General features: G+C 46.9%; 1 protein-coding gene across 4 annotated transcripts in view; it reads left to right on the top strand.

The window, feature by feature from the left end:
* The window catches only part of ZFYVE28 (zinc finger FYVE-type containing 28), a 299535-nt gene extending 280862 nt beyond the window's left edge, over positions 1-18673 (top strand). For all 4 annotated transcript variants that reach the window (XM_090035435.1, XM_090035434.1, XM_090035433.1 and 1 more), the window contains 2 exons: positions 15610-15713; positions 16408-18673. In XM_090035435.1, coding sequence (XP_089891561.1) covers positions 15610-15713; positions 16408-16539 — 236 coding nt within the window. In that variant the 3' untranslated portion in view covers positions 16540-18673. The remainder of the gene's footprint in view (positions 1-15609; positions 15714-16407) is intronic.
* Positions 18674-26777: the final 8104 nt, after the last annotated feature.

The following is a 26777-nucleotide window of genomic DNA, read 5'->3' as shown; positions in this document are numbered from 1 at the left end:
TATTGGAAAAGGGTTAGCTTTAAATGTATAAATAGGGTGGATGGGAAAATGATGTTCTCGCCCAAATGACTATGGGCTTGCCAGGAACCAAAATTCATCCTTGAAAATAAAAAAATGTTGCATAACAGAGAAAAGAATGTTCATTGTTCCAGATGTAAAAACCCGCCCTTGTCACAGATATTATAATGATGGGAGCCATTTATAAAAGAGATCATGAGGAAAGAACAGGGAGTGGGCACAAGAAAGGTACCTAAATTCAATCTTCAGCATACCCTTCTTCCTGGTCATAATAAATGCTTTGTGGTATGCTTTGTTCCCACCTTGGTTTCTTACTGGATTCTTTCTTTACTATTAATCCTGATAATGAGATCAGAGATGCCCATTGTTACAGAAGAGTGGAAGAGCAGTGCCAGCACTAGAACTGATGGTCCAGGTATTTCAGATGCTTTCTGAGCCCAGATATGGTCACCTTAACCAGTTAAATCTGCATTTGGAGCTAAAGTTACCTTGTACCTACTATCACAAGAACTAACAAAAACAAATGAAAAAATCCCTAGCATCTCATGCTGGTATGCCAATTAGTGAGGTGCTCAAAGTTGATGTCATTGGCAACTTGATTTTTTCCTAATTAATATGCTGAACAGTGATACAGTGTACAGCAGGGGCGGGTGGAGAGCCACTTACACAATTGTGGCAAGCTGTTGAGGGCCACACGGGTAGCCCCGCCCCTTGACAGGTGCCCCACCCCCTGGTCACCATCTTGGGACCAATGTCACAATGTCGTGGAAGCAATGTTCCAGGGCCAGTGCTGGCAGGGCCCAGAGCAGGGCGCAGGCTGGCAGGGGTCTGTAGAGCCAGGCTGGGCTGCACCAGCAGGGCGAGGGGGGAGTTGGCCCGACTCCATAGAGCCCCTGCCAGCTGGGACCCTGTACTCCTGACGCCCTGCTCTGGGTCCCACGCTCCCACTCCCTCTCATTCTCAGTGCCTCTCTCAGCCCCGTGGTACAGGTGGGGAGCAAGCTGGTGCTGAACGCGGGGAAAAGCGTCCCCACCCTGTAGCCGGCACCCCACACTGCAGCCGCTCACAGCCCACCTGGGGCTGCCTGTGCCTGCTCAGGACAGCCCTGTTCAGGCTGCGAGCAGCTGCAGCAGGGAGCACCAGCCATGGGGTGGGGGAGGGGCCGTTTTTCTGTGTGCTCAGTACCAACTTGTTCCCTGCCCACAGTCCTCCCCTGCTCTTCGCCCCCCTCCCCCCCTTTACCTGAGTTTCTCATGCTGGTGCAGCCGTGAGGAGCCACATGGTCCCAGGCCAGAATCCCCTGCTGGGGCCCCCACTGGGGCTTCCCCAGGGTCCTACTGCCCCTTGTTCCTGTCAAAGATGACAGATAAACCAAGGACAGATAAATATTAAGTTTCTAAATTTTTTTAGGGGCCTGCAGGCCATGTTTTGCCCACCCCGGTGTACAGGCATGTACACTAATTAGCCCCACACCCTTCCTGAGTGACACTCCGATCCCCTTCCCCTTCTCCTGCCCAGTCTGCTTTTTGCTCCAAGCCCTGTACTCCCTGCCTGATCTGCTGCTCTCCTTTTTGCATCCTTTCCTATAGCTCCTGCCTGATTTGCTGCTTTTCTTTTTGCTCCCTGCCCTGTCTGCCACTATTCTGCCTGTCTCTTCCACAGTCTGCTGTGTGCCACATGCAGAGACGCCCATGCAACCTGTGGCACTTGTTATGCAAGCTGACCAACCCTGCTGTAAAATACTGCATTGCCTTATTTTCTTGCATATTACCTGCACCTTTCTCCCCAAAACCATCTGAAGAAAATTGGGATGCACCATAGCAGTAAACTGTAGACTCTTATCTCCATGCCTATACTATTAATTAATTTAGTGTGCAGGCCACTGTTGGGATTATGCTGCTTATCCTTTATTAAAATTTATGTTTCCTCACACAGTGAAAGCAATGTAAAGGAAATGAACATACCATTAACGTGGGGCAGCATCACCAAAGAACACAAATAGAAATGAAAGAGCAGTCCATGTTTTCTAAATCAAAAGAAACCTCTAAATAAGTTTAATAATTCCCGCCCCCCACTCTCCACCCCATCCAGCATCATGATGCACCCTTACAGGTAGTGCCAAAGCATCCAAGATTGCATTTGATCAATGGTTAAAAATTAAAACATGAATAAATAGCCATAAGATTCAACTAAGGTAGGGGTGGGCAAAATATGGCCTGTGGGTCGCATATGACCAGTGGCTGCCCCTGCAGCATTTTCCTGGCTCCTCCATGCAGGAGGTGCCAGCCGCTTGAGGTAAGGGTGATTCATGGGTCGGGGTCGGGCTCGGGCACAGCTCCCTGGGGCTGAGCAGCACACATGGGCCCCCCTGGGCTACGTGGGGACATCAGTACCAACTTTTTCAGGGTTGGTGCCATCAGCCCCTGAATTAATGACTGTGGCAGGACCAGGGGAGGGGATAGCAGCCACATGCACCACATAGTTGCTTTATTTTATTTTATTTTTTTTGCCTTCTGGAGCAGGAAAGGGGGGGGTGCAGGATGCACAGCTGCAGCCTGACCCTGAGCGAGGTGGCAGAGAGTGCAAATGTACCAGGGCACAGGCGGGTGGTAGGGGGCATGGCACTTGTTTACCTTGGCAAACTCCCTGGCTCCCCCTGGGCTGAGCTGAGCTGAGGTGGGGGTAGGTCCTCATCAGCCAAGGCTGCTCTGCACCTGCCCGTCCCAGGGCACGCATCCCCTCACATGCCCAGCTTCCCCACTGACCCCACCTCAGGCACCGTGCCCCTGCTGCAGCCCTTCCCATGAGGGCTGGGAGAGATGATCTAAGGGAGCTCCAGCAGTAAATAAGCAGCTCTGCTCCCTGCAGCCCTTCTCCAGCCATGTTCGATAGCCGAGCTGCCTCGGTCCAGCCTTAGGGCTCCCTTGTTCCACTCCTTCTGCCCCATCTCCTTCTAACCAGCCCCCATCCTTGCATCCTGCCTCTCTGAGGCCTCCCCAGGCTCTGCTCTGTGGCTGGACCTCACTGCCCTTGGCCCCCTGACCTCCTGCTTCCCCCATCCTCTTCTTCTCTCTGTCTCTCTGTTCCAGTGCTTCCCTGACTCCCCAGTCCTTTCATGCTAGATTTCACCCACTCCTTTTCTTTCCCTCCCTCTAGGTCATGGAGGAGACCACGATTTTTTAAAATTCACATTAATTAATCTTAATCAATGTGTATTTGATTAATCCACCATTAATCTTATGGGTGTGGCCCTCAACAGCTCACCAAAACTCATTAAGTGGCCCATGCAGCCCAGATAATTGCCCACCCCTGAATTAAAGGCTCTACTCCGAGTTCAGAGGATAAAGATGCATCACTTGTTTTTGTCAGATTTCTCAGTCGTACCCCATATAAAATCAACCAGCTGGTCTGGATCGTAAAACAAATATGAATGTTATTATGAGCCAATTTACATTGGCAAGGGTAGAAGAGTTAGAAGTCTAATGACCTTCTGAAGGTTGAAATGCGGTAAGCTATGGGTTAGTTTGCATTCCTTGCCAAAAAAATATTGTAAATGCACATCTAAGAAGATGTATATCAAGGCATATACATGCTTTACAGGAAAAAGTATTGCAGAATACTGGGGAAATACCATACAGCATGAAGAAAATGGGATTAAGGTTAGAAAAATCTTCATTACAGTTCCAACACGAACCTTTACTCTGTCCCGCCTACCCTTCATCGGATATTTTCCAGAAAGCTCTCTTGGGCCTTTTCTGTGCTAGGAATCTTTTGACCTATTGTTCCCCAAAAACTGAAGGTCTTCAAATAACACTGGAAGCTGCAGTGCCAGAAGCTTAAGACTCGCTACTGTGTGGTAACCTCGGGTAACTAATCTGGAGTGTTGGCTGTATTACAGTTTCTGCTGGCACTGCCTGTTGAATCTCACCTATTGGGGATTAGGGTTTTGGAACATTTTAATGCAGTAAAATCATGGAATTATGGGCCAGTAAAGAGAAGGTTAGTTTCACCTCTGGCCTAAGAACAACCAAGCTAAATTTTAAAAATAAAGGCCTTGCTTGAGAAATTAAAGAAACGTCATATGAAGCAGTTTGTACTGCATAAAAATAGAACTGTGGCCCCTCACATACCGCTGCTTTTACCTATTCCAGCCATAACATGTTTTTGTGAATTCTATAGTAACCGTGTGATTGCATCCATTTGTATGATGTGACAATGCTTCTGTTCCTAGAGCTCTGCTTTGCTCACTGTCACCTTGGCCAGGGACAGACATTAAAAAAGCCTGAGTCTAAACTGATTCAGTCTTTGCAGGTTAGTCTAACGTGCAAAGCGTGAACCAGTTTGGAGTTGGATAGAGATTCCCTTTTCATTCCAGAAATGCACATGCCTGCAGTGGCTCAGGCTAGAAACCCAGGGGCACTAGAGCAGCCTCCCTTCCCTTCTACAGTGTTGAGCTGAGGGGGATTTGGCCAGGCCCCGGCAAGATGCCTTGATGTCTGTCCCTGTCCCTGAGCAGCCCACCAGGGAATGTTTATCACCCCTAACGGGGTATTTATTAACTCATTATGAAAGTCTTCTTAAACAGTTTTTTGCAAGGAAGAACATTAAGCTACCTGTTGATTGGCTCCAAAAAGCTTGTCTGCCTTTGTCATCTCCCACAGCACTGACTGTGGCCAACATGTGGTCTGCTATCTAATGCTGAGGTGTCTGCGTGAGACAGAGGGGCAGGCAGGGGGAAACTAAGCCATGCTTTGCATGGAGAAGCCAGGCAGATGCTCTGTGCCTGCAGTCTCTGCCAGAGCTCTGGCCAGGGAGCAGAAGGGAGGGACCAGCTCTGCTGTGAAGCAGAGTCCTACCTAGCCCAGAGAGCATGCTGGGATGCTGGAGTACTTAAATTAAACTTAAACCAGCAAGGGGTCTGGGACAGACATTGCATAAACTGGTTTGACCCAAATCAGTTAAGTCTGATACTATATTCAACCAGGTTTATCTCAAACTGTTTTCTGCCATTTTCAAACTGGTTTATATGCATTGAACATCTGTTCTGTTACAGGTTTAAACCAGCTTCTGATCACTTAACCAGTTTATGTGTAATGTGTGTCTCTAGCCCTCGTTAGACTATTCTCTGCTCAATCATCCGCCATCTCAGAACCTTCCACCCTGCTCATTTTTGTCCTTTTGCTTTCTAACATACAGCGATAATGTAATCTAGTGCTTACCAGCCCAGGTCTCCAGCTCCAATTCCTGTAGCCATGGGAAACAGTGCAGCCCAAGGATATTTGTAGAATACGGCATGTCATAGTCATGAAACCAGAATTAGCTGTCAGCCTCTTCTGGGTGCACCAGTTTGCCTTGCTTCCCCCATATATTGCTTAGAGCTGCTCTGTAATTTCAAAGGATGACCTGCCACACTTCCTAAATGAAAGAAGAAAGTGTTCCACAGTTCAGCGCCAAAGCCTGTTTTGCCCATTTGATTTTGTTTTAACTCTCCTTTATTCAACAGCTCTGCCTTCAGCCCAAGACAGTGTTGTGCACGGTGCGGGGGAAGTGGGAGACTTTTTACTTCAGGTGCTTCCTTCTGGCCTGCTGAGTAGCAGCCTGGGTGTCTGGGTTGTCAGGCAGCAGGTTAAAACAGGGCCCAATATCCACCCCCGGGCAGGAATTTCCTCCTTGCTCCCCTTTTTTCCATGGAGACACTAGAAAGCAACACAGAGAGCCAGGCAGTATGCAGAACAGCAGCCTGCAGCTTGAAGCATGTTGGGGGCAAGAAACCCTCTCCTGCCTGCTGGGGAGGCAGCGAAGTCCTGGAGCCCTGACTCTGTTAGCTCTCACAGTTACCTTGGAGGAGCAAAGAGAGACAGCAGGGACTCCGGGGAGAAGGAGGGAACAGACAGAAGGGGTAACCCAAAGAGGGAGGAGGGGATAAGGGGTGGGAAGGATTGACAGATTTGTTACTGGTTGAATGCAAATGAAGCAGTGTGCGGCAATCACATATGCAAATTAGTGCATTTAATCATCTGTAGAAAACATTCAGTTTTCCAGACTGCAGCTTTTAGGAAGTAAATTTCATGGATAATAACAATAACAGGGCTGATTTCAGTCCTGGGGACCCACCAGAAGTCTCCCCCCCTTCTCAGCTTTTCCCTTCATCCTTTGCAATAGGTCTGCACCGTTTGCCTGCATCTGATCTAGTTTGTACATTCCTTGGAGCGGAGACTGTCTTCCCTTTGTATAGCACGGAGCACAGGGACGCTGTGTGGCAGAAGCCATACCTAGCCCCGCAGCTACTATGAAGCACTGCCACCATGTGGCACCACAGCAACATAACTGTCCCACGGCTTTGGAATAGCCACGGTGTTATGGAGGTTTTGTCTACAGGGCGACTAGAATTGTACTGTGGCCCAGAAGTGGGCTGACAAAAAGTATTGTAGACAGATGGGAATCAGAACTGCAACAGCAATATTTGACGTTTGAAAGCACAGGCCAGGGCTGGTATTGGGAAAGATGCTTACGTTCCAGATATATGCTACTAGAAAACACAAAGTCCATGGCACAGAAACATGGCTTTGGATGTCACTTTCCAGACCTCAAAGACCGTTCTGACAAGTCTTTCCTTGAAACCAGTAATTCCACCCCTCCACTCAAAAACATGTATATTGAGTTTCAATTGATGGTATTACATGGTGAAAAGTGTTTCATTGTCACATTTCTGATTCACTTTAGGCAGTACTGACTGAGCTGAGCTATCTTCTCAAGAAAGGGAAAGAACATGTGCGTCTTAAATTGGAGTGCTTTCTAGGCACCGGAGATAGGAAATAAAGGGACTTTAAAGAGTGCCGTGAGAAGCTGTTTGTGGTAAATGACAGGAGGGTCCATCTTAAAATAAGAACTGAAGTGAGGGAGATGGGAGATGGTGCTTTCCAAGCTTGACAAGCATTGCTGTACTTCAAGCCATCCAATTTTCAGTCCTCGGTAACTCCTGCCCCCATGGAAAGTGAAAGCAAATGGATCTGACCTTTCTGCAGTTGTGAGGATAATGTGCTGTGACGGTGGCCGGGGTGTGCCACACGCCATCACAGAAACAGCACATTCAGGTTAGTTTCTGCTGCCTCTGGTAACAGGATAATCAGGGTTCTCCCTCTGTAATCGTTGCTGTGACTTGTGAAACATGGGTCCACCAGAGACTTTCCTCTGGTGCTCTCTGTTAATGATCGCGCCACGCAAAAGGAACAGTGTAGATCACCTCTCCCAGAGAGCTGGAGCACAGTGTAAGTGCACGTAGCACTTGCTGCTATGGAGGCAGCCTAATCTTTTTACAGGGAAGAAATGTACTAGTGCTAAGCCTGCCTGGAGCCCAGGCCATGTCCCATGTCATCTGCACCCAGTTTCCTGCATCACAGTCCATTCCTCCCAGCTGAGCAAGCTTGGCTTCCCTGGAGTAATTCAGCACTGTTCTTCAGCCGGAGCAATCCTGCTGCGTGACAGAGTCACTCCCTTCCTGGGGCTGGATAGCTTGTTTCTGGGTTCCCCTGAGTGGAGACCAGACCTGGAAACTGAACCCTCTCTCTCCTGGTGGTTAGTGCCCAGCAAGAAAGTCCCCTTCACAAGCTTCTCTGGAATGAACTGACGCTTGTCCTCAAGCTGTTTTGATTTGTGCTGTGTAGTATCTCTAACCTGGGAGGTGTCATTTTTTCACTTTCTTGTACAAATGGGCCTGAACCTGAACAGCAAATGCAAAGTCTCCAAAGTCAGAAGTTTGGAGTTGAGCCGAAACTCAGTAATTTGGGCTCCAGTGTCCTGCCCTGTACCAGGGAGATTTTATCCCAATCTTCTCACATTAAACAGCTCTGTATATGCGTAAGGAATTGCACTTACCCTTTTTTTCCCAATGTTTCCAGCTTTTGTGCTTTTATCACAAATCTCATGATTAGGGAGCTTCTAAATTTCCAACACTCACTTACAAAAGAAAGTTTATATACCTTTTGGGTACTGAAGCATAAAAGGGCCCCAAGGGCAGTAGAGTGAGCACAACCAGTGGTTTTTAAAAATATCTTATGATTTGGTGGGATTCATGATTCATGATTTTTGTGCACATGGACTTGGCAATGTGGTTATTCTCCCTCCTCACCCCAGCTTCTTTTTGTTCTTGCTGTATTTTTAATCTGCCCGTCATAGTCTGTTTTCCCTCATGCCATTTCATGTGGTTTTAGTCCCTTTTTAATTCTCTCTCCTCTGTTACCCTCAAATCTCCCCTATGACTCATTTTAATATTGCTTTTCCTTTGCATTACTGAATATTTTCCCCTCTTCTGTTCATATTTTTCCTTCTATCTTTCCCCTCTCTCTTCTCTGGCCTTTTAATTTCTTTCCCCTTCCTGATGTCTGTTGTGGTCATTTCTGCTGTTCATCCATTCCCCCACAGATTTTCCCTGGCCTCTATTTGTATTGTAAAGCAATGAGCCAATTAGCCCAAGAACAAGGTTCACTCTCCGTTTCATTTGCAGGAGCAGACAAGGCTTCAGAGACTCGGCATATCCTATGTTTCAATTTGCTGCTGCGTGGAGTGCTAATGGAGCAGTGCAAATCAGGATAAGGTCCATAAAATAAAAGCCTGCTGGTGCCCTTGCCACCCCTCTGCTTCCAACAGCACCTTCAGTCCTAGGCTTGGAATTGAGCTGATAAGGATCGCTGCATTTTTCATCCTAGGGTAGTTTTCAAGCCAGCTCTCAAAGAGTCTTTAAAAGCCCTGTTCTAGGATGAGCCTGATGACTCGAGGGTTAACTCACACAAGAGCGTCAGAACTGCTGCTCTTGCCAGTCGTGTAGGCAGCGGGAGCCTGCAGAGGACCCAGGATCCTCCCTGTAGATTTCATTGTCATAGTCGGTACCTGCCTGGTTTTAAAACACAGGCCTCAATCCTGCGGGGTGCTGAGGGCTTTGTCTCCAGCCCAGCAAAGTACTTTAAACACACAATTCCTGAAGTCAGACCAGTGTGTCTGGAAGGCTTGTAGAGATTATTCAGCCGCAATTGGAGTCAAAGGGATGAACATGGCACTAGGAAATTTTGAATTCTAAATCTGGTTCCCCCTCAGTGTGGTCTTGGGCAGAAAACCTCCCTGCTGTTTGTTTTTTTCCATGTGCAACCAGCTTGGCTCACTGACCTGAGGGGACTGATGTGACTGAGGATTAATTGGTTAATGTTTGCACAGCATTTTGAACGTGTAAGCTTATTATATAATGGCTAGGCAGTGTTATTCAGGGATGTGCTGCAGCGCAGCTGCTGTTGGTACGTATAAAGTGACTCTTGGGGAGGGGAGGAGAAACTGGGTAAAATGAAATGGGACATAGTGGTGACCCCCCCAGCCCTTGCTTGGTGCTTGCTGAGTCACCGGAGAGAGAGGGAGTGCCCTTTTACTCACTGTGCTGCACTGGTGATAAGGAAGTGATGAGTAAGGCAACGACTTGGCTCATAAAATCAATTTAGGAGAAAAGAAAATTACTCTGTAATTTTGAAAGCAATAAATAAAGTGGGTCTATTCCTATACCTGCAGAACCAGCAAGACAAAGGGCTTCCCATGTCCTATTGACATTTTATACAGTCAAGGAGAAAGCAGAGATAAATACCAGCTAATGTTCAGGAAATTTATCTGGCAGCAAAATTCTGTAGTCCCAGGCTCTGGGCTAGAAGAGATTGTGGTCAGATGAGGATGTATTTATTACAGTGCCTTCAGCTCTTTTAGGGATGTGCCTTTCTGGTAGCATAGGGCCAGATTCAAAAAGGAGCTTTGTTGCTCCAGCATGAAGTTCAGCTGCCTGCCAGTGTGGTGTCATATTCCAAAAGTTCAAGCTACAACCTCATGTTATGAACCAGAGGTGTAGCAAGCTCATGCAGCACCTGGCAGGAGACGGGGTGGATACCCAACTACTGTAGGTGTGGGGGAGGGGAGAAAAGGAAGGGAAGTCTTACCTGCGCAAGCCCTCTGCTGTCCCAGGCCTGCTAGGTGCTGTGAGTGTATCAGCCACTAGGCTGCTGGGTTCGGGATCGAGGAGGCGAGTCAGGAGTGAAGTAAAGGCATATTTACTTATAGTTTAGCATACAACAGTTAACAGAAAGGTTAATGTGACAAACAGATAGTACAGTAATAAAGAGCTAAGAGTGAATAATAACAACAGATAGAAAAACAAAGAGTTCTCACAAGGGGCTGGCAACTTATTGGCAGTCCCTCTATGCCAGGTGCGTGGCAAGTTGTTCCAGCGAAGTCAGGCGTCCCCAATCAACACTGTCCGAGGGGTCACTGGGAAGGTCCCTTGGTCAGGATCCGGTCCTCACTCACATTGGGAGTCTGGGTTCCGGGCTTGGTACAGTGTAGGTCCTTCTGTCCCATCCTTCAAACTGGTTACTTGACATGTGCGTTCCTTTATGCCTTATCTTATGCTAGTCTGTTGGCTTTAGAGCCACTCACAATCTTGCCCTATAGCTGTTACCCTATGGGATTAAAAGGTGTTAGAAATTATCATGAAAGGTTACTGCCCGAACTCGGGTTCACCCAATAAGCAAATTACACCACATTACTTTGAGGTTTGAAATTAGCATTACTCTGCCCAAGCTCAACCCCTTGGTTTCTTATTCCTAGGAATGTGCTAATTATATTAGGTGGTCAGATCTTGTTATGGCTGACCTTTAAAAAACCTGTTAGATCAGCTAATCTTGTAGTTTGCTCATTTTTGGGGCCCAGTCAGTCCCATGATCAGTGCAAACAGTTAGATTCAACACTTGGTTAAATTGTGACAGACAAATTCCACTTGTGGGCTGCAAACTTGCAAGCTTTGCATTAGCTAATCTTAACTGCTAAACAATTGCCTGGATGTTTCCAAGAGCATATATTTATTGATCATGATAGTAACCCCTCTGGTTCTGGCCACCACACTCTGCACACAAGACTGCTACTGCTACTGCTGTTGCTGCTGTTGTAGTAGCAGCCTCAGTTCCAGCAGTAGCAGCGCTATGGTGTGGGCTCCCTCAGAGCCCTGCCTGATGCTTGTTCATTTGCCCTTCCCCAAGATGTTACTGGACATAGGACTGCACCTGCACTGAATCCAGGGTAGCATTACCCTTGACAAAATGAAGGCTAAAACTATACAGATGTGTCATCTGTCCTTAGCTTATCCTGAGGTAGACACTGGTGCAAGGAAAACTTGCTGCCCTGCCACCTTGAGGCACTGTAGTAACGTCAACTCAGAGCAGCTGTCTGCTGTGAATAACTGATACCCTGGATCCTGATGGATATAGAACGGGCAGGCAATTATTTCAGTTGGAGGGCCACTTCACAAGTTTGAGTTAAATGTCAAGGACCACGTTGGTAGCCCCTTGACATTTGCCCCACCCCCCAATTGCCATATTGGGACTGGAAGTCCTGCCCTCGATCCCCTGACTTTTGCCACCGGAAGTCCCTCCCCTTGTCTCCCAGAAAGACTCCTTTTGGGAGGGGAGGGTTGCTGTCTTGGAACCAGAAAAAAGCCAAATCATACACTAAAAGGCAAACACCTACATAACATATTTTAATTTAATTTACAAAAGTATTTGTCATGATCTGTGTTTGCATACTGTATATAGAGGGATTACATAATAATGCAAAAATAAAATCTTACTCTTGTATATCTTGTGGAGGATGTGGTTGGGACAGGGGTGTGTACAGTGGGGTGTGGGGGGGCATAGGGTATGTTGAGACTGGGTAATTGTGGGGGAGTTCTGTGGGTGTGTGAAGATTGTGGGTTATGAGGGAGGTGGGGTGTGAAGACCTCACAAACTCCCCCACATGGCATGCAGTTCCGGCTGCTGGCAGCAGCAGCAGGCAGGAGTGCTTGGGGTGCTCATGCCCTTTGTAGGCACTGGTACCCAGGGGCACGCGGCTCTGGTCAGTGCTGCATATGGGGGCAAGAAGCACAGCCTGCCCGACCTACCTCTGTTTTGGGGCTGTGCGTGGCACAAATGCAGCTCCCATACTCAGGTGATAGCAGGGGAAGCCCTGCGCTGGAGCCAGCTGCTTTCCCCATCCCCTGCCATGAGGGTCCTGGGACTGCTGGGAAGCAGGGGCCATGGCTCCCCTCCGCTTCAGGCGGAGACCTGGGATCTGTGCAGCAGCGGGTGGAGAAAGCAGCTGGCTCCAGTGCAGGGCTTCCCCTGGTGCTGCTCGAGTTCTGGAGCTGCGCATGCACTACATAGAGCCCCCATGATACAGGCAGGCTGTGCTCCTTGCCCCCATGTGCAGTGCCGGCTTGAGCTACATGCCACCAAGCGCCAGTACCTGCACAAGGCACAACACCCCCATCTGCTGCTGCTGCTGGCAGCAGGGGCTGTGTGCCATGTGGGAGACTGTGTGGGGGCCTCAAATCCCCCACCCTCCCTCACACCCACATCCTACCCACCCTAGCTCCATACTTCTGCCACCTTCCTGGGTGCAGGCTCCATGCTGCCACCAGCCACAGCCTAACACTCCCTTCCCCCACCCAGCTGCAACTCCCCCTCCTCCTGCCACTGCTGCCTCCCTACTTTTCGCACAGAGTGAGCAGGATACAGGGAAGCGGAGCAGGTCCCCCCCAGGCAGCTGCAGCAGCAGCCCCTCTGCAAGCTGCTGCTGGCTGGGCCAGACCCTTCTGCCCACAAGGGTAGGAGTGAAGCACAATAGGGAATGTTGGCGGAGTGGGGGTGCACGTTGGCAGAAGGGCTGTGTGGGGTACAATTTGTTTGCATATCTTCAAGCCAAATAAAAGTGCCTGGAAGGTCAGATCTGGCCCATGGGCTGTACTTTGCCTGCCTCTGATATAGAGTATATCAAACCGACGTAAGTTACTCTGCTGGAAAGGTGTGGTCTCCCAGCGCCATTGGTGTCCATGGAGTCTCACCTATTCAAATGGTTAGTTGGGATTTTTGTGGATTGCTCACTTGAACTTGGCCACAAAAATTGAACTTGAGATGCCTAAGTCCTCCTTTTGAATTTGGTCCCTACTCTGTTTTTACCTTAATAGGAATTTCTAACTTCCCCAAGTCTTCTCCAGTGGCATTCTCCTTACATGCACAGTTTGTTTCCATTTCCCTCTACAGAAGTGCCTGTTTTCAAACCAGTTCTTTGTGATCTGTATAACAAAAAAGGAAATGTTCCTTTCTTTCCTAATTCAGCTTCTGAAATAAACCACTTGTGCTTTTCAGGGGGTAGGAGCTCTGACAAGGTGTTGCATGGGATGCTTGATTCTATACTCCCGTACTTTTCTGACTAGTATACCTGCTTATTAGAATATGTAGTAAGTTTGTCATTAGCTTATGTAGTAAGTTGTGTATTTGGTCTATTTTTACTTTCCGTATTATTGCCCTAATACGATAAATGTTACATGAGAAATAAAGTAAAATGTCACATAAATATGCATTTGGATGTGACTCACGTGTGAATAGAAAAGAAAAAACATTGGCTTGGAAGGGACATCAGGGAGTCATCCAGTCCAGGGTTATCCCTGTCTAAACCAGGTATTCAGGGGCGATGCATAGAGGCTACACAGGGGTGCACATGCACCCCGTGAGAGCGCTGGTGCACCCCCTGTCAGGCTGCACTCCATGGTTAGCCGGTGGGCAGGGGGGCAGGCAGGAGTACCAGTGTCCCCCTTGCGAGTGCCGGCTGGGAGCGGAGCCGCCAGCAACAGTGGCTGCATCACTTCTGGAAGTAGCTTGGGAAGTGAGATCGGTCACAGGGGACACCCCTACCCCCCCACTCCCAGTCAGCAGGATCGGCTGCCAAGGGAGCCCCACCCTGGTCACTGATTTGGTGGGGGGGGGTGGGCACATACCCCCGCAATGCAAGAGGCACCAGATACCCATGCAAGTGTTTGACTAACCTGCTCTTAAAAACCAACAAGGATGGCGATCACACCCTCTCTGGTTAGCCTCTTGTTTAACCAGCCTCATACCTAAAATCCAGCCTAGATACTCTTTGCTGCAATGTACCTTTCCTGAATTTCCCTTTCACCATTGCTTTTTCTTCCACCTGCAACTGGCTTTCCATTTGACATGTACTTTACTGCACTATCTGTGTCTCTCTGTTTCACAGGATGCTCCTAGAGGCAGGGATCTGGCCCCTTATGTGTATAAAGCAACAGGTCCATTCACTGTAATCCAAAGAATAGAGCAAAACTGTACCTGGGAAACTTATGTAAATGTATCCAGGAGCTTACATTTCGCTGTGTCCATAGATTCCTTCCTGGGCAGCCCTTTGCCTGCCCTCAATTAGATGTTTGTTAACTTAATTAAGCAATGGGCTACATCGCTGAGGCACTCATAACTCCCAGCTCCCTGGGGGAGTGTCAGCTCACCACAACCAGAAACATCTCGGCAGAAGTGAGCCTAACATGTTTTTCTTTGAACCAGGCAAATCCTCTCACTGCACTGCTTGTGTGAAAGATTGGAAGGGTTATTAGTTTTTAAAAAATGACGAAGACTGTGAAGCACTTGAAGTTCTCTGTGGATTTGGGTTGTACCCTTGATGCTGCTTCTGTTTCAAATTGCTGGTGATGTGGGCAAGCACTAGTGAGAACAGTGCGTGTTTCAGGGGAGAAAGAAGGATTGGTCCTGTAGTTCACTATTTGGAGAGATTTTGCCTAACTGAAGGGGGAAAAGAATGAATTGCCTTTTCCCAAGTGAAGAGGTGGGGGAACCCCACACCTCCCTCAGTGTTAGACTTCTGCTTTTAACTTTTAAATTGCCAAAAAAGCTTTTGGTTCTATGTCTACATTTAACAGTACTTTCTTGTATCCTCATATTTTGGCTACCTGCATTTCTGTAGAGGGGTAGGAGCTGTGACAAGGTATTGCATGGGATGCTTGATGCTATACTCCCCTACTTTTCTGACTAGTTTAACCTGCTTGTTAGAATATGTAGTAAGTTTATCGTTAGCTTACGTAGTAAGTTGTATATTTGGTCTATTTTTACTTTCCATATTATTGCCCTAATACGATAAATGTTATATGAGAAATAAAGTAAAATGTCACATAAATATGCATTTGGATGTGACTCACGTGTGAATAGAAAAGAAAAAACATTGGCTTGGAAGGGACATCAGGGAGTCATCCAGTCCAGGGTTATCCCTGTCTAAACCAAGTATTCAGGGGCGATGCGTAGAGGCTACACGGGGGTGCACATGCACCCCGTGAGACCGCTGGTGCACCCCCTGTCAGGCTGCACTCCATGGTTAGCCGGTGGGCGGGGGGCAGGCAGGAGCACCAGTGTCTTCCCTGCGAGTGCCGGCTGGGAGCGGGGCCACCAGCAACAGTGGCCGCACCACTTCTGGAAGTAGCTTGGGGAATGAGATCGGTCGCAGGGGACACCCCCCCCTCCCCCCCCCAAGTCAGCAGGATCGGCTGCATTTGATGGAGAAGGCAATGATTTGTATTGTTAGTTGTGATTCAGGATTAGCTAAATGCACTTGGAGATGTCTGGCTGAGAGCTGCTACAGCATTTTGTTCCTCCAGCTCCCCAGCGGCTCACGTTGTCATTGTTTATTTTTATTCCCGTGTGTTATCTGCTCTATTTTGTTGGTGTGTTTTGACAGATCCTCCTGACTGGGTGCCAGATGAAGTCTGCAGCTACTGCACTGCGTGCAAAGCTCCGTTCACAGTCATCCGCAGGAAGCACCATTGTAGGAGCTGTGGCAAGGTAATGACTCAGTGAAACACATGATGCGCTGTCAGCTGTAAAGAACGGCACACTCATGCAAAGCACTGGCACCACCCAGCCAGCACATGTTCAGCTGTAGAGAAGCATCAGAAGCCACGAGCTACTATTTTGGGTACCTCCATTTCTGGCTGCCCAGCTTGCACCCAGAAAGGGGCTGATTTGCAGAAATGACAGACACGTGTAACACTGAGGCCCTGTCTCAAGTGGACACCCACAATCAACAGTCTCTTTTGCAAATCTTGGCTTGGAACTTTAGCAAATTCCAGCAGCTTGTAGTGCGAGAGTGGTGTGGTCGAGCTGGGACCTGGCCCCATGCTCAGGGGGCATAAACCCAACTGGTTCTTATTGTGTTTGCCTTAAGTTGCAATTTTAATCAAGGTTCAGGAGTCTAATCCTGCAAATCCTTCTCAGGCAAGCAACCCAAGTGACTGTAATAGCCCTGCTCACATGAGCAAGGTCTAGTGCCTGGGAGAGGCTGGGCAGACTCGGGTGACATCGGGCACCGGCTGGTGAGGGCTGTCAGCTAAAATGCACTAGACAGGAGTGCTTCCCAGCTGAGACATGCCAGGAGTGCAGTACATTCAATTCTCCCCTTGCCTGCTTTTTAACCAGCTTTAGTCATGTCCAAAACCTCAGCATGTAAAGTTCATTCAGTCTCTCTGGTATTTTTCAGATCTTCTGCTCTCGCTGTTCCTCTCATTCTGCTCCGTTACCTCGATATGGTCAGATGAAGCCTGTCCGGGTTTGCACTCACTGTTACATGTTCCATGTCACTCCTTTCTACAGTGACAAAGCTGGTATCTGACACAGAGTCAGCGATGCATCTACTGGAGTCTGAAATCGACTGATCTTACGTTTGATCTAAGCCAAGAATGAACTTGAAGGAAGGACCTTGTTGCGGGCATGTAGGCTTTGACATCCATTATTTTCAATTTTGTACAGACACTTTTTATTGCATTTTATTAAGCTGCTAAAGGGAAGTACAAAGTGTCTGTAGCTGTATGGCTGCAGTACCGTCTTCCATAAATTTCTAACCTTAGCATTCCAATGCCATATGCAGAACAGACGTGCTGCATGGAAGGAAATAGGGCTCAGTGGACTGAACCTACATGGCTGCGCTGCTGCTTATCTGACACACAAAGAACAGAGTAGCTGGTTAACTCTGACTAACTCAGCACAGCAGATCAGTTCCACAGCTAGGACACTTCTGCACTTGCTAGTGTTCTAGCTCTCCCTCTTGTTGCTATTTACCTTTTCCATTGCTGGATACAAGCTGCCTGAGCTAGCATTAATTAAGGCAAATACGTTAAGCCCATATTCAGTATTCACCTAGGCAAAATTCTCTTTGAACAACAGAGGAAGAATCCAAAGTCCCAGAGCAGTATGTTTCTGTTGCCTCTCGCTGAGCACAGCAATAATTGGGAGTATCTTTTGAAAATTAGTTCTTGCATCTTTTGATTTATTTCTTTCCAGTTCGGGATTTTTTGAAGCCTCATTGATGCAAACTCCTGATGATGAAATCCTGATGCATGTGAGAGTTTGGTTTGCAATACTGATAAAAAAATACTAAGAAAAGTTCCAGGGGAAAGAGTTAGTGGATGAATGAATTGCTATTAAAAAAACTTTATTTTTGAAAAGTTTAGCAGCATTAGTACAGTATGCATGACAGACTGGAGTTATCCCAAGCTCTGCTTTTGAAATGATTTTTTTAGAAGCAAACTAGTATCACCACTTTATATTTTTATTCAAAAAGTCCTACAGATTCGTCAAGTATATAAAGTTTATTTATCATCCATAGTTTGCAGAGTAATTTTATAAAACATTTCAGGCTCTTCCTTTTAGACGTAAATCACACTAACGCCTCATAAAACACATCTATTTTAATACACATATCTGTATTAAAATGTACATATACATAGATATAAACTATGCTTCTCTTTGGAGAGGAAAATAAAAGATTCACAGGGTCATGTGGTGATCTTACACAAGCGATATGCAGTAGGAGTTCTGTGAACACCGGAGTTTGGAGGTGTCTGGACATGTTTGATGTTATCCACATTCAAAGAAAAGCACTGTTCTGTGGTTACAGAGGAAATGAGATCAAGAACTCTTTGCTGACTTGCGGTGTTAACTGAATGTTTCAAGCTGATACAGAGAAAGCTGCGCTATTTCACTCAAGCGTCCTCATTTAAAATGATAAAGCAAAAACTGGTCTGTGCGTATTTTTTCTTTTGTGGACACTTCCTTTGCTATGTAGTTTTATATCAAATGTAATGGAGCCACATAAACATAGCAGTTTGTTGGCATTGCTGTCATTTCTATCAGATGAAATAGCTTCATCTAGTTTGTGAAAGGTACAAGTCTTACAATCTGCCTGTAGACACATTCAGCAGTAGGATGTTAGCCTCACTCTATTTATAATTTTTTTGCAAATTCCCTTTCACGAAATCCTCAAGATGGCATGTCTACAGTCACCGGAGTTTAAAGAGACCCAGGGTGGATACCTCAGGAGCTGGGTAATGTGGTACAAGCAGTGATACTTATTCAGGCTTAAATCTCAGGCTTCACATGCAATGATTATTGCAGTTTTATTTTTAGAGAAACAACAAATCTAATGCTTCTTTTATAGGATGAAAAAAATACAACTGACTTCAGTTATGAAATAAATATGCACAAAAGTTGCTTCTGTGGAACAAAAAAGTAATTATTTAATGGACTGAATATTTATTCAAGCTTGTTTTTATTTTGTAAATGCTGTAATTCAGAATCATTTCCATAAATATGGTATTTAAAGATCTCAGACGCTATAGTTTCTTATGTAAATACAAACTCCTATTTCTCTTACTGAAAAGCACAATGACTATATCAATATGCATTTGCCTCAAGGAAGACTTTGCTCTTGTAATCTCTTCAGATGATTAAAATGTCAGGACTTTCTACTTCCATGTGCTGGATTGCTGTTTCATTTATTGGTCTGTTTGCACACTGTGACAGCTGACATTCCTGTCAAAGAAATTGGCTTTAGTTCACTCACACTGCACTCATTTGTAGATAACACAAGAGAATTAAGTTTAAACTTTAAGGATGACATTCCTATCCAAGCAGAGAGAGCAGTAGACGGGTCCGAGAAGTCCAGTTGTAGGCAGGTCGTCAGCAGTGCTTGTGTCCCATGTCTGCTTCACAGATTGGACAAAATGGGCCTGCCTGTTTCAAGTCAAAAGAAATCTATTCTGTGAATGACACAGATCGTTGACAGTTAAAATAATCCTCCTTGGATTTACAGCACACTAGACTGTGCCCTGGGTCAGCTGTAGCTTGTGCAGGTGCAGTATGTCATGTTGGATTGTTTTCACAGGACTGAAAATGTATCTTTGATGGCCCTTTTGCTCAGCAAAAAGCAGATTGTGGCCGTGGGAGCTTAGGCTCCCAGCCCTGCAGTACTCTAATGGTAGTAAAGATTGTAGGGAAATATTAATTTAAAAACCTCATTTTGTATTTCCGTGTGCACAGCTTCTCACAGGGGGAGAGAGAGGGTGAGGATGAAGGGTGTTGCAGGAGGATATAATAATGGCTGGAGCTGGGAGATCTGGCTTTGGGGAGGAGCCAAGTACAAGCACATTCCCTTGAGCTGGAGGAACACACCAACGTATCTTGTCCCCAGCTGAACTCGCTATCAGATTAAGCAAAGCCAAAGATGCTGGATCTGCATCCTCTGGTTACCTTGGCAACCCTCTCCTATAATCTCTTCACCAAGTGCCAGCTCTCTATTCCATTGCACAGTCGCAGATACTTTTGCGTCCTGCTTCATTAGAATTATTGCTTAAGCATGTTTGTAATTATGAAGGTTTACACCACAGGGTCAGACACTTGTCTAGTATTAAGGACAAATTCCCCTCTTAAAGGATGATGTTTTCCAAAATGTGCCTCCTTGATGCTGATGTGTGTATTATATGGAGTCTTCTCCCTGGGAAGCCTTGGAGCACTACGGGTCCCCCAGCCATTTCCATTTTTATCCCTTTACTTCCTCTTCCCAGCATCACAGTCCTTTCAGTTTCTTTCGCTTAGAAGCTGGGTATGACGGTATGTGTGTTTCCCTAGAGCCAATTCATGCTGCAGCTGATACAACCAGAGACAATATTCCTAGGAGTCTTTTTACCTATGTCTTCAGTGCAGTGTTTTTGCCAAGACCAGAAATACACAATGTGTCCCACTAGAAGCAGCCCTTCCTGCTGCCCTCCTGGAGCTGTTGCCGTTTTATATCTATGTATACACACACACATACACACTCACACACACCAGTAGTTGCCACACCCAATAAGATTCTTGAATAATTGGGAAGGCAAGCATCTTACCAAGTGTGAACACATGGCATAGGCAGATGCAGAAGTTATACTGAGTTTTACCTCTGTGGTGGCCCACTGTATTTTGGGTTGTCCAGGGCTGTTGGGAGTCTGCGAGTTTCTTTTTAGTTATGCTGGAGGAGACCTTTTTGAAATGCATAAATAATTCAAATTACTTTCTTTGGCTCATTTGTGAAAAGCTTGTGGGTAGTAGTGAGGATATGCAGTGTTTTCTTTGCTTCTACAAGTTCATAAATACATTTAAAAGGAAACAGCCTTAAGATCCCCTGAGCCTTGACACTGGTAGATGTGGGGAAGAGGGGAAGAGAGAAATTTGGACGTTTGTGTTGAGAATGGCAGTCACTGACATACTTGATTTCATCCCCAGACTTTTGCTTCTTATGGCTGCTGCAAGGAACAGCATGAATTTGTGCTCTTCCAATGAGCTGCTCTTTTAGCAGGGAACACAAATGGAAGGTTGCCGCTGAGGATTGTAAACGACATCTTCCTAGAAATAAGTCTTCCATCATTTTAAATAACCACACATAATGGATCTGGAGAAAGCTTGCTGAAGTCACCATAAAAACCCTTCCATTCAAACAAGACCATTCAAGTACAGTAATCTGTTCCAAGTCTTTATTGGGATAAGATAAGAAATCCAGTATGTGGCCAGTCAGTTGACTGACTTCACAGCTTCTGGCTCCAGGAGGTGAGGAAGTAAGGCTCTCCAAACCAGGGCGACTGCTAGTCCTACAGATGCATTGAGTAGCTGGGCAATCAGTAGCACTCAGAGAAGACTTTTTTGCTTCTGCTGTTCTGTTATCCTCTATTTGGCACTGGAGAGGCCACTGCAGGAACAGTCCTGGGCTCCCCAATTCCAAAAAGATGTTAGAAACGTTGGGGGAGTTTTAAGGAAGAGCCAGAAGACTGAGAACAGGATTGGAAAATGTACTTCATGATGAAAGATACAAGGAGCTCAGGTGATTTAGTTTAACCCAGAGAAAGTTAACCGAAATAGTCTATATCTATCTGCATAGGGAAAAGTAATCTGATGTTAGAGGGCTCATCATTTCAGCAGACAAAATACAATGATGTCCAATGACAGAAAGTTAAACAAGTTCAGCAAAGGAATAAGGTACTGATTTTTAACAGTGAGAGTGATTAACCATTGAAACATCTTACAAAGTATTGTGATAGTTGAACATTTGAACTGTAAGGGCAAATGTGGCATAGCATCAGATGATGTAGTAAATGTGATCTGAGCATGCTCTGGAAGGCAGAGTGAAGGACCTCATCTTCCTTGGCTCTGGTCTGAGTTAGGAGTAGTCAGTGAAGTTACCCCAGTACAGGGCTGGTGGAGGTGACAAGACAGTTGGGTCAGTTAATCACACCGGCAAGAAATAAAAGAAATGGGGCATGGCAGAGAGAAAGGTATTCCAAGTACCTGGCTGATTTCTGGTAATCCAGCCTGCAAGGACAGAAAGGAAAGAAAAAAACAGACCTGCCAACCATGCAATGTCAAATCAGTGTCCAGTGGGACGTGTCCTAGGGGCCAACTGTGCATACTGCCAAGAGGGAGGATGTTACCCAACAACACTTGGTCATGATTGGGAGTTCAGCAAACTCAGGGATTAACTGACAGATTCCTTCATTTCTTTCAATCTCCAGGAAGCATCTACTGAACCACTAGAAGCAGCAGATGTACACCAAAAAAACAATCCAAGTGACCTGCAGACTCTTTCCTGGGTGCAGAGCCCAGCAGTGAAAGCACACTGAGCTACCACGGAGAATCACTAACAAGGTGTCATTCCCTGCAGATTTAAAGTCGGCTAAAAAAGTAACACTGATCAGGCTTCATTTGCAGTAGTCTCAGTGGATCGCAGTGCATATAAAACCAATAAATAAATAGCCAGAGTTACATGTAGCCCTTGCTTTAGCTCTTTGTTTTACAAACTGATGGTTGACACCAAAGTGCTTTGGGTGCTTCACCTCCCTGAAGCAGGTTAATATTCTTCTCATTTTACAGAAAGGAAAACTGAGGAAGGAGTAACTGATTTTTGAAAACCATAGTGGGAGTCAGCGCCAGGATTAAAATCTAGAGGGTAGCTGATTCTCAGTGCTATGACTGACCAGACCCAGTCTCTCTTGAGAACTGGCACATTCTCATCTGCACAGAAAAGACACCTAAGAGGGGACATGAGAGCAGTCTTCAAATACTTGAAGGGCTGCCATAAAGAAGAGGGCAAGCGCCTTTTCTCTCCTGCTGCAGAGAAGGATACAGACCTGTAGGTTGAAGTTGCAGCAAAGTAAGTTTATGTTTGATCTGGAAAAACTACTTCCCTGTGAGAATAGTGAGGCAGTGGAATAGATGCCTAGGGGAGCTGTGGACTCTCCACCACTGGAAGTGTTCAAGAAGAGGTTGGACAGCTGCTGGTCGGGGGTGATCTAGGCAGAGCTGGGCCTGTTTTCTACCCTGGGTATTTTCCATACTTCTGGGCTTTGTTGATTGCTCCTGCCCAAACTCTCTCACCCCTCTTTCTTCTCTGCTCTGTGTGTCAGGGTGTTTGTAAGCCTCCCCAGAAGCACTGGGTTTCGGCTGCAACTAAGGCTGGGGACTTTAACTGGAGTGTGCAGATTCTCCTGGCTAAAGGGTCTTGCCTCTGCTCAGGGTCAGATCAGTTGCTATAATTGTGGTCAGGAAGGAATTTTACCCCATGGTCAGATTGGTACAGATGGGCAGGGGTTGCTTTCCTCTGCAGTGGGGGTGTGGTTTTCCACCCAGGACCTCTTGTGCACATATTGACAGTGGTTTTGACAGAAGCAGGACACTGGCTGCCTTGTTCCCCTGCTTTACCTGTGGCAGGTTCAGGTGTTAAGTCTATGCTTTGTCAGGGTTGAGGGCAGTTTTATGTAGAGTTTAGATTATGGTTGTATGAGATGGTTTGGATAGGGATGATCCTGCCTCAGGCAGGGGGCTGGACTAGATAACCTCTGGAGGTCCCTTCCAGCCTGACTTCTCTACGACTTCAGTGACAACCACTGGAAGCTGACGTATTACTGGAATGCACTATGTGACTCTTTTCATGTAGTCGGTCTCGTGTCTGTCCTGTCTGCACTTCACAGTCAGTGCACATATGTCTGCTGTGCTGCAGTGCGCCCAAAGGTGCTCATTCTTACAGTTACTGACTGCTAGGGCTGGTCGTGTGCCTGAAGCCCTGGAGTGGGATTCGGGACACCTGAGTTCAGATCCTGTTCCACCAAACACTTCCTTTGTGACCTCAGAGAGCACCAAAGCCCCGGGTGTCTTCCCACTGCCAGCAGTGTACTTTGAACCAGATGCTACATCTCACTGTGCCATGGGTCCTCATTCATAAAATGTGGGGGATAACTCTTCTCTGGAGGCTGGTGTAAGAATGATGGTATCCCTGCACTTCATGCTTTTGACATGAGGAGTGTTAGAGAAGCCTAGAAATGTATACTATGATTGGAGTGCTGTAGCTAAAGTACAGACTAAACAGAAGCAGGTTCACACCCCTTCTGATCCAGCAGCTCATTTCAGTCCACTAACAGGATTTGGACCCAACTCATATACCCATTTGTTCTTGTGCCAACATTATCCTTCAGCCTAAATAGTTCCTTTCCTTACCTTATGTCTGCCCACCTGATGTGCCGAAAAACAGCAGTCAGATCCTCTCTGCCGCCCTTTTCCTAAAGACTAAACCAGCCAAGCTGTCTTAGTCTCCTCTCACATGAACGCTTTCCCTTCCTTCTCATCCTAGTCTTCTTCCTTTGCACCTGTTCCCAGTCTGAATTAGTCTTCCTCGAACATTGGTGACCACAAAAGTACATGGCATGCTTCACCAGACTTTGTATAATGGCACCAATATTCGCTTATTTGTACTAGAAATACCTTGCTGATGTATCCTCCTCTGTATTAACAATAGTTCCTAATTTTGTGTCAGCAGTGTTCATTGGCAGGCTCCTACTTCTGTGCCAGACTTGGTGCTAAGAGTGACCATACAGGAACTCCATTTATAACCTACCTCCTACCCCTGCCTGATCCTTCTGTATCAACATTACCTATTGCTGTCTCTCCACTAGCCAATTCCCCATTTACCTGAAATTCCTTCAGTAATCCCCATCTTCTCCAGCTTCACTTACAGATCCCTTGTGGCACTTAATCTTGTGGTTTGCTCTAGTCCAGCTAGATGAGATCTACTGCATTTCCTTTGTCTGCAACGGCAGTTCTCAACTTTGGTAGGCTGAGTGAGGGCATTCTCCAACCCTCCTGTGAAAACTGGGCCACTTGGCAACCAGCAAAGGATGGAGGGCTCATGGGGTCAGGAGTGAACAGGACTTTAACCTCTGGCCGGGTCACATGTTACTAGAGCTGGATCAAGCTCTGGTGCGGTCCCAGGGCTGATACCCTATAGCTTGGTGTCCACAGCACTCTCTTGGGAAGCTGGGATTTGAATCCCTTTAGGCCGAGGCAAGCCCAAGCTCCCAGGTCTCCCATTTCCAGGGGAATTTCTCTAACTACTGTATAGCATACTGTAAGAAAAGGCGGCACCTCTGCACCGCCTCCTCTAGCCATGCTCCCAAGGGAGAACAGCTCCTGCGGTAAGACAGAAGTCTGGCCTCTGAATTGTGGGTGGATAGAGGAGCCGGAGTCAGGCACCTAAGGTCCAGCGAGGGACAGAGTTCAGGCACTGTCTCAGCGTGTCCTACTGGCTAGCTCTAGGCATCTCCCAGCTGTGCATGCAGGTGTTTTGGATCCTCCTGTCCAACTCCCACCACATGCTGTATAGGGAGCCGATCCGCGAGTCCTCGTGGGGCTGTGGATTCCTCTCTGTTGGTCAGGTGTCCAAGAGGTAGAAAATTCAGCTTTAGGTGTCTGATGCACAAGACTTAGTCACTGATGTGGGAAGTGGGCGGCTTTGCAAAGTTAGGCCCCAGCTGGGCAGAGGGAGCAGGAGAGTCCCCAGGGCCGTGGTTTCAGAGTGTGTTTGCATACTTCCTACTTCCCGACTCCAAATGAGAATTAAGCCTTGCGCTCTCTCTGCTCCTCCACATCAAGTATGGGATTGCCTAGGTGGTGAACTGCTGAGTTTCATCTTGAGGGCAATGGCAGCTACAGGTGAGTCAGTCACCGATGACACTTTCTTCCTGCTAATATTTCACATATTTCTTCCACAGCTTATGTGTTGTTAGTATAACAGTTATGGTCTGTGCAGAGTGCATCCAAAGAGGCTTCTCCCCCTTTCCTGATCTGTTCTCCTTATGGCCAGGTACAGACATTACACTTTGACCGGTATAAGTGATCAGAAACTGGTCTATACCCGTAACCGAACAGAAATCGAGTGCACACAGACTGGTTTATGAAAGGCAGAACGTAGTCTGAAAGCCGCCCCCGGCCGCCACCACGCCCAAGGGCAAACGTGTGTTCTGTTCGCTTCTGATCTAAACTAGGCAGCTTACAGAGAACGGCCTAACTTAGACCAATTCCACCCCAGGCTTTTTGAATGTCTGTACCTACTTGTTCAAATGTGTGTGTTTTCCCTCATTTCACTGGGCTTTCTACTAAAACAGTGTGGCTGCTTCCTTGGCATGGAAGGGTGTTTGACACTATTCAGCCCAGATGCCAGCCCTAACCCCTGAACAGTCTGTGGTGTTTTACACTTGGGTGACTCCATACCTGCTGCTCAGCTCTGTTTTCCCAAGTCATGACAGAAGGTGTGACAGCAAATGTTGGATCTTGCATGCTGCGACCCCTTTTGCCCTCAGAGCTCTTGAATTTTCATTCCCTCCTGCCCCAATGGCTGACACAACCTGGTTCTCAAAGGCTTTTCCCTAAGGCATTAACCTACTACTTTCTGCAGCTACCGCAGTCAAATCAGTCAGTGCTTCAACCCTGCTGTGATTTGTTGCCACACGTCCAGGCACAAGAAAAGAAGGAATAAAAACACCCACGTCTCATGCTGTGCTTCTGGGTTTCTGAAGACTAAGTGAGACTTAGGTGGCACTGCAGTTTCACCAGCAGTGTCGAGTTGATGCTGTGCTCCTCCTTTGCTCTCTGTTATGCTGAGATGAAAGGGGAAATACCCTCCTGCCACAAAACTTCTCACGGTTTGCCAAAAATAAAACCTTACTTGACAACACTGTTCAAATCACTCTGCCCCCCTTTGGCCAGAGCAGTTTTACCCATGGCATTTGCCAGAGCTGCTGGAGGGTGCTGCTGTATGGGGGTGGCCATACAAGGGGAAGCAGTTATTTCAGCTCTTTGAAGAAGAAAGTTTGGGTTATTGCAACAACAATTCACTCCCCAGAAGTGCCATGTGGGAGTTGCTGGAGGTAAGCAGAAAAGCAGCAGAGGGGAAAATTTCAGCTGTTCTGAACTTTTGCTGGCAGGTGTGCAACCAGCCCCTGGCCTGCCATGTGGCTGCTTTGAGCGATGCTGTCTGTAGGTAGCTTATGAGAAACCTGCTCCTGCAAACATCTGCTACCATGTATAGTGCTTACCCCCACAAGTAGCCCCATTGCAGTCAGTGTGACTGCTCACACTCATACGGCCTTAGAGCCCCTGTGTAGAGCCCTGCTGGATTTCTCAAGGCTGCGCATGAAGGTAAGGATCCCCCAACAGCATCAACTTGCTGAATGGGCAGCCTTCGTTTAGTAGGTTGGGTGTGTGGCAGCAGGTGGCCGT

The sequence above is a fragment of the Crocodylus siamensis genome, chromosome 2, assembly GCF_052110815.1.
Source record: "Crocodylus siamensis isolate JL-2025a chromosome 2, ASM5211081v1, whole genome shotgun sequence".
Lineage (NCBI taxonomy): Eukaryota > Metazoa > Chordata > Crocodylia > Crocodylidae > Crocodylus > Crocodylus siamensis.
The sequence above is the reverse complement of the archived record's forward strand: the minus strand, read 5'-3'. Positions and strand labels throughout refer to the sequence as shown.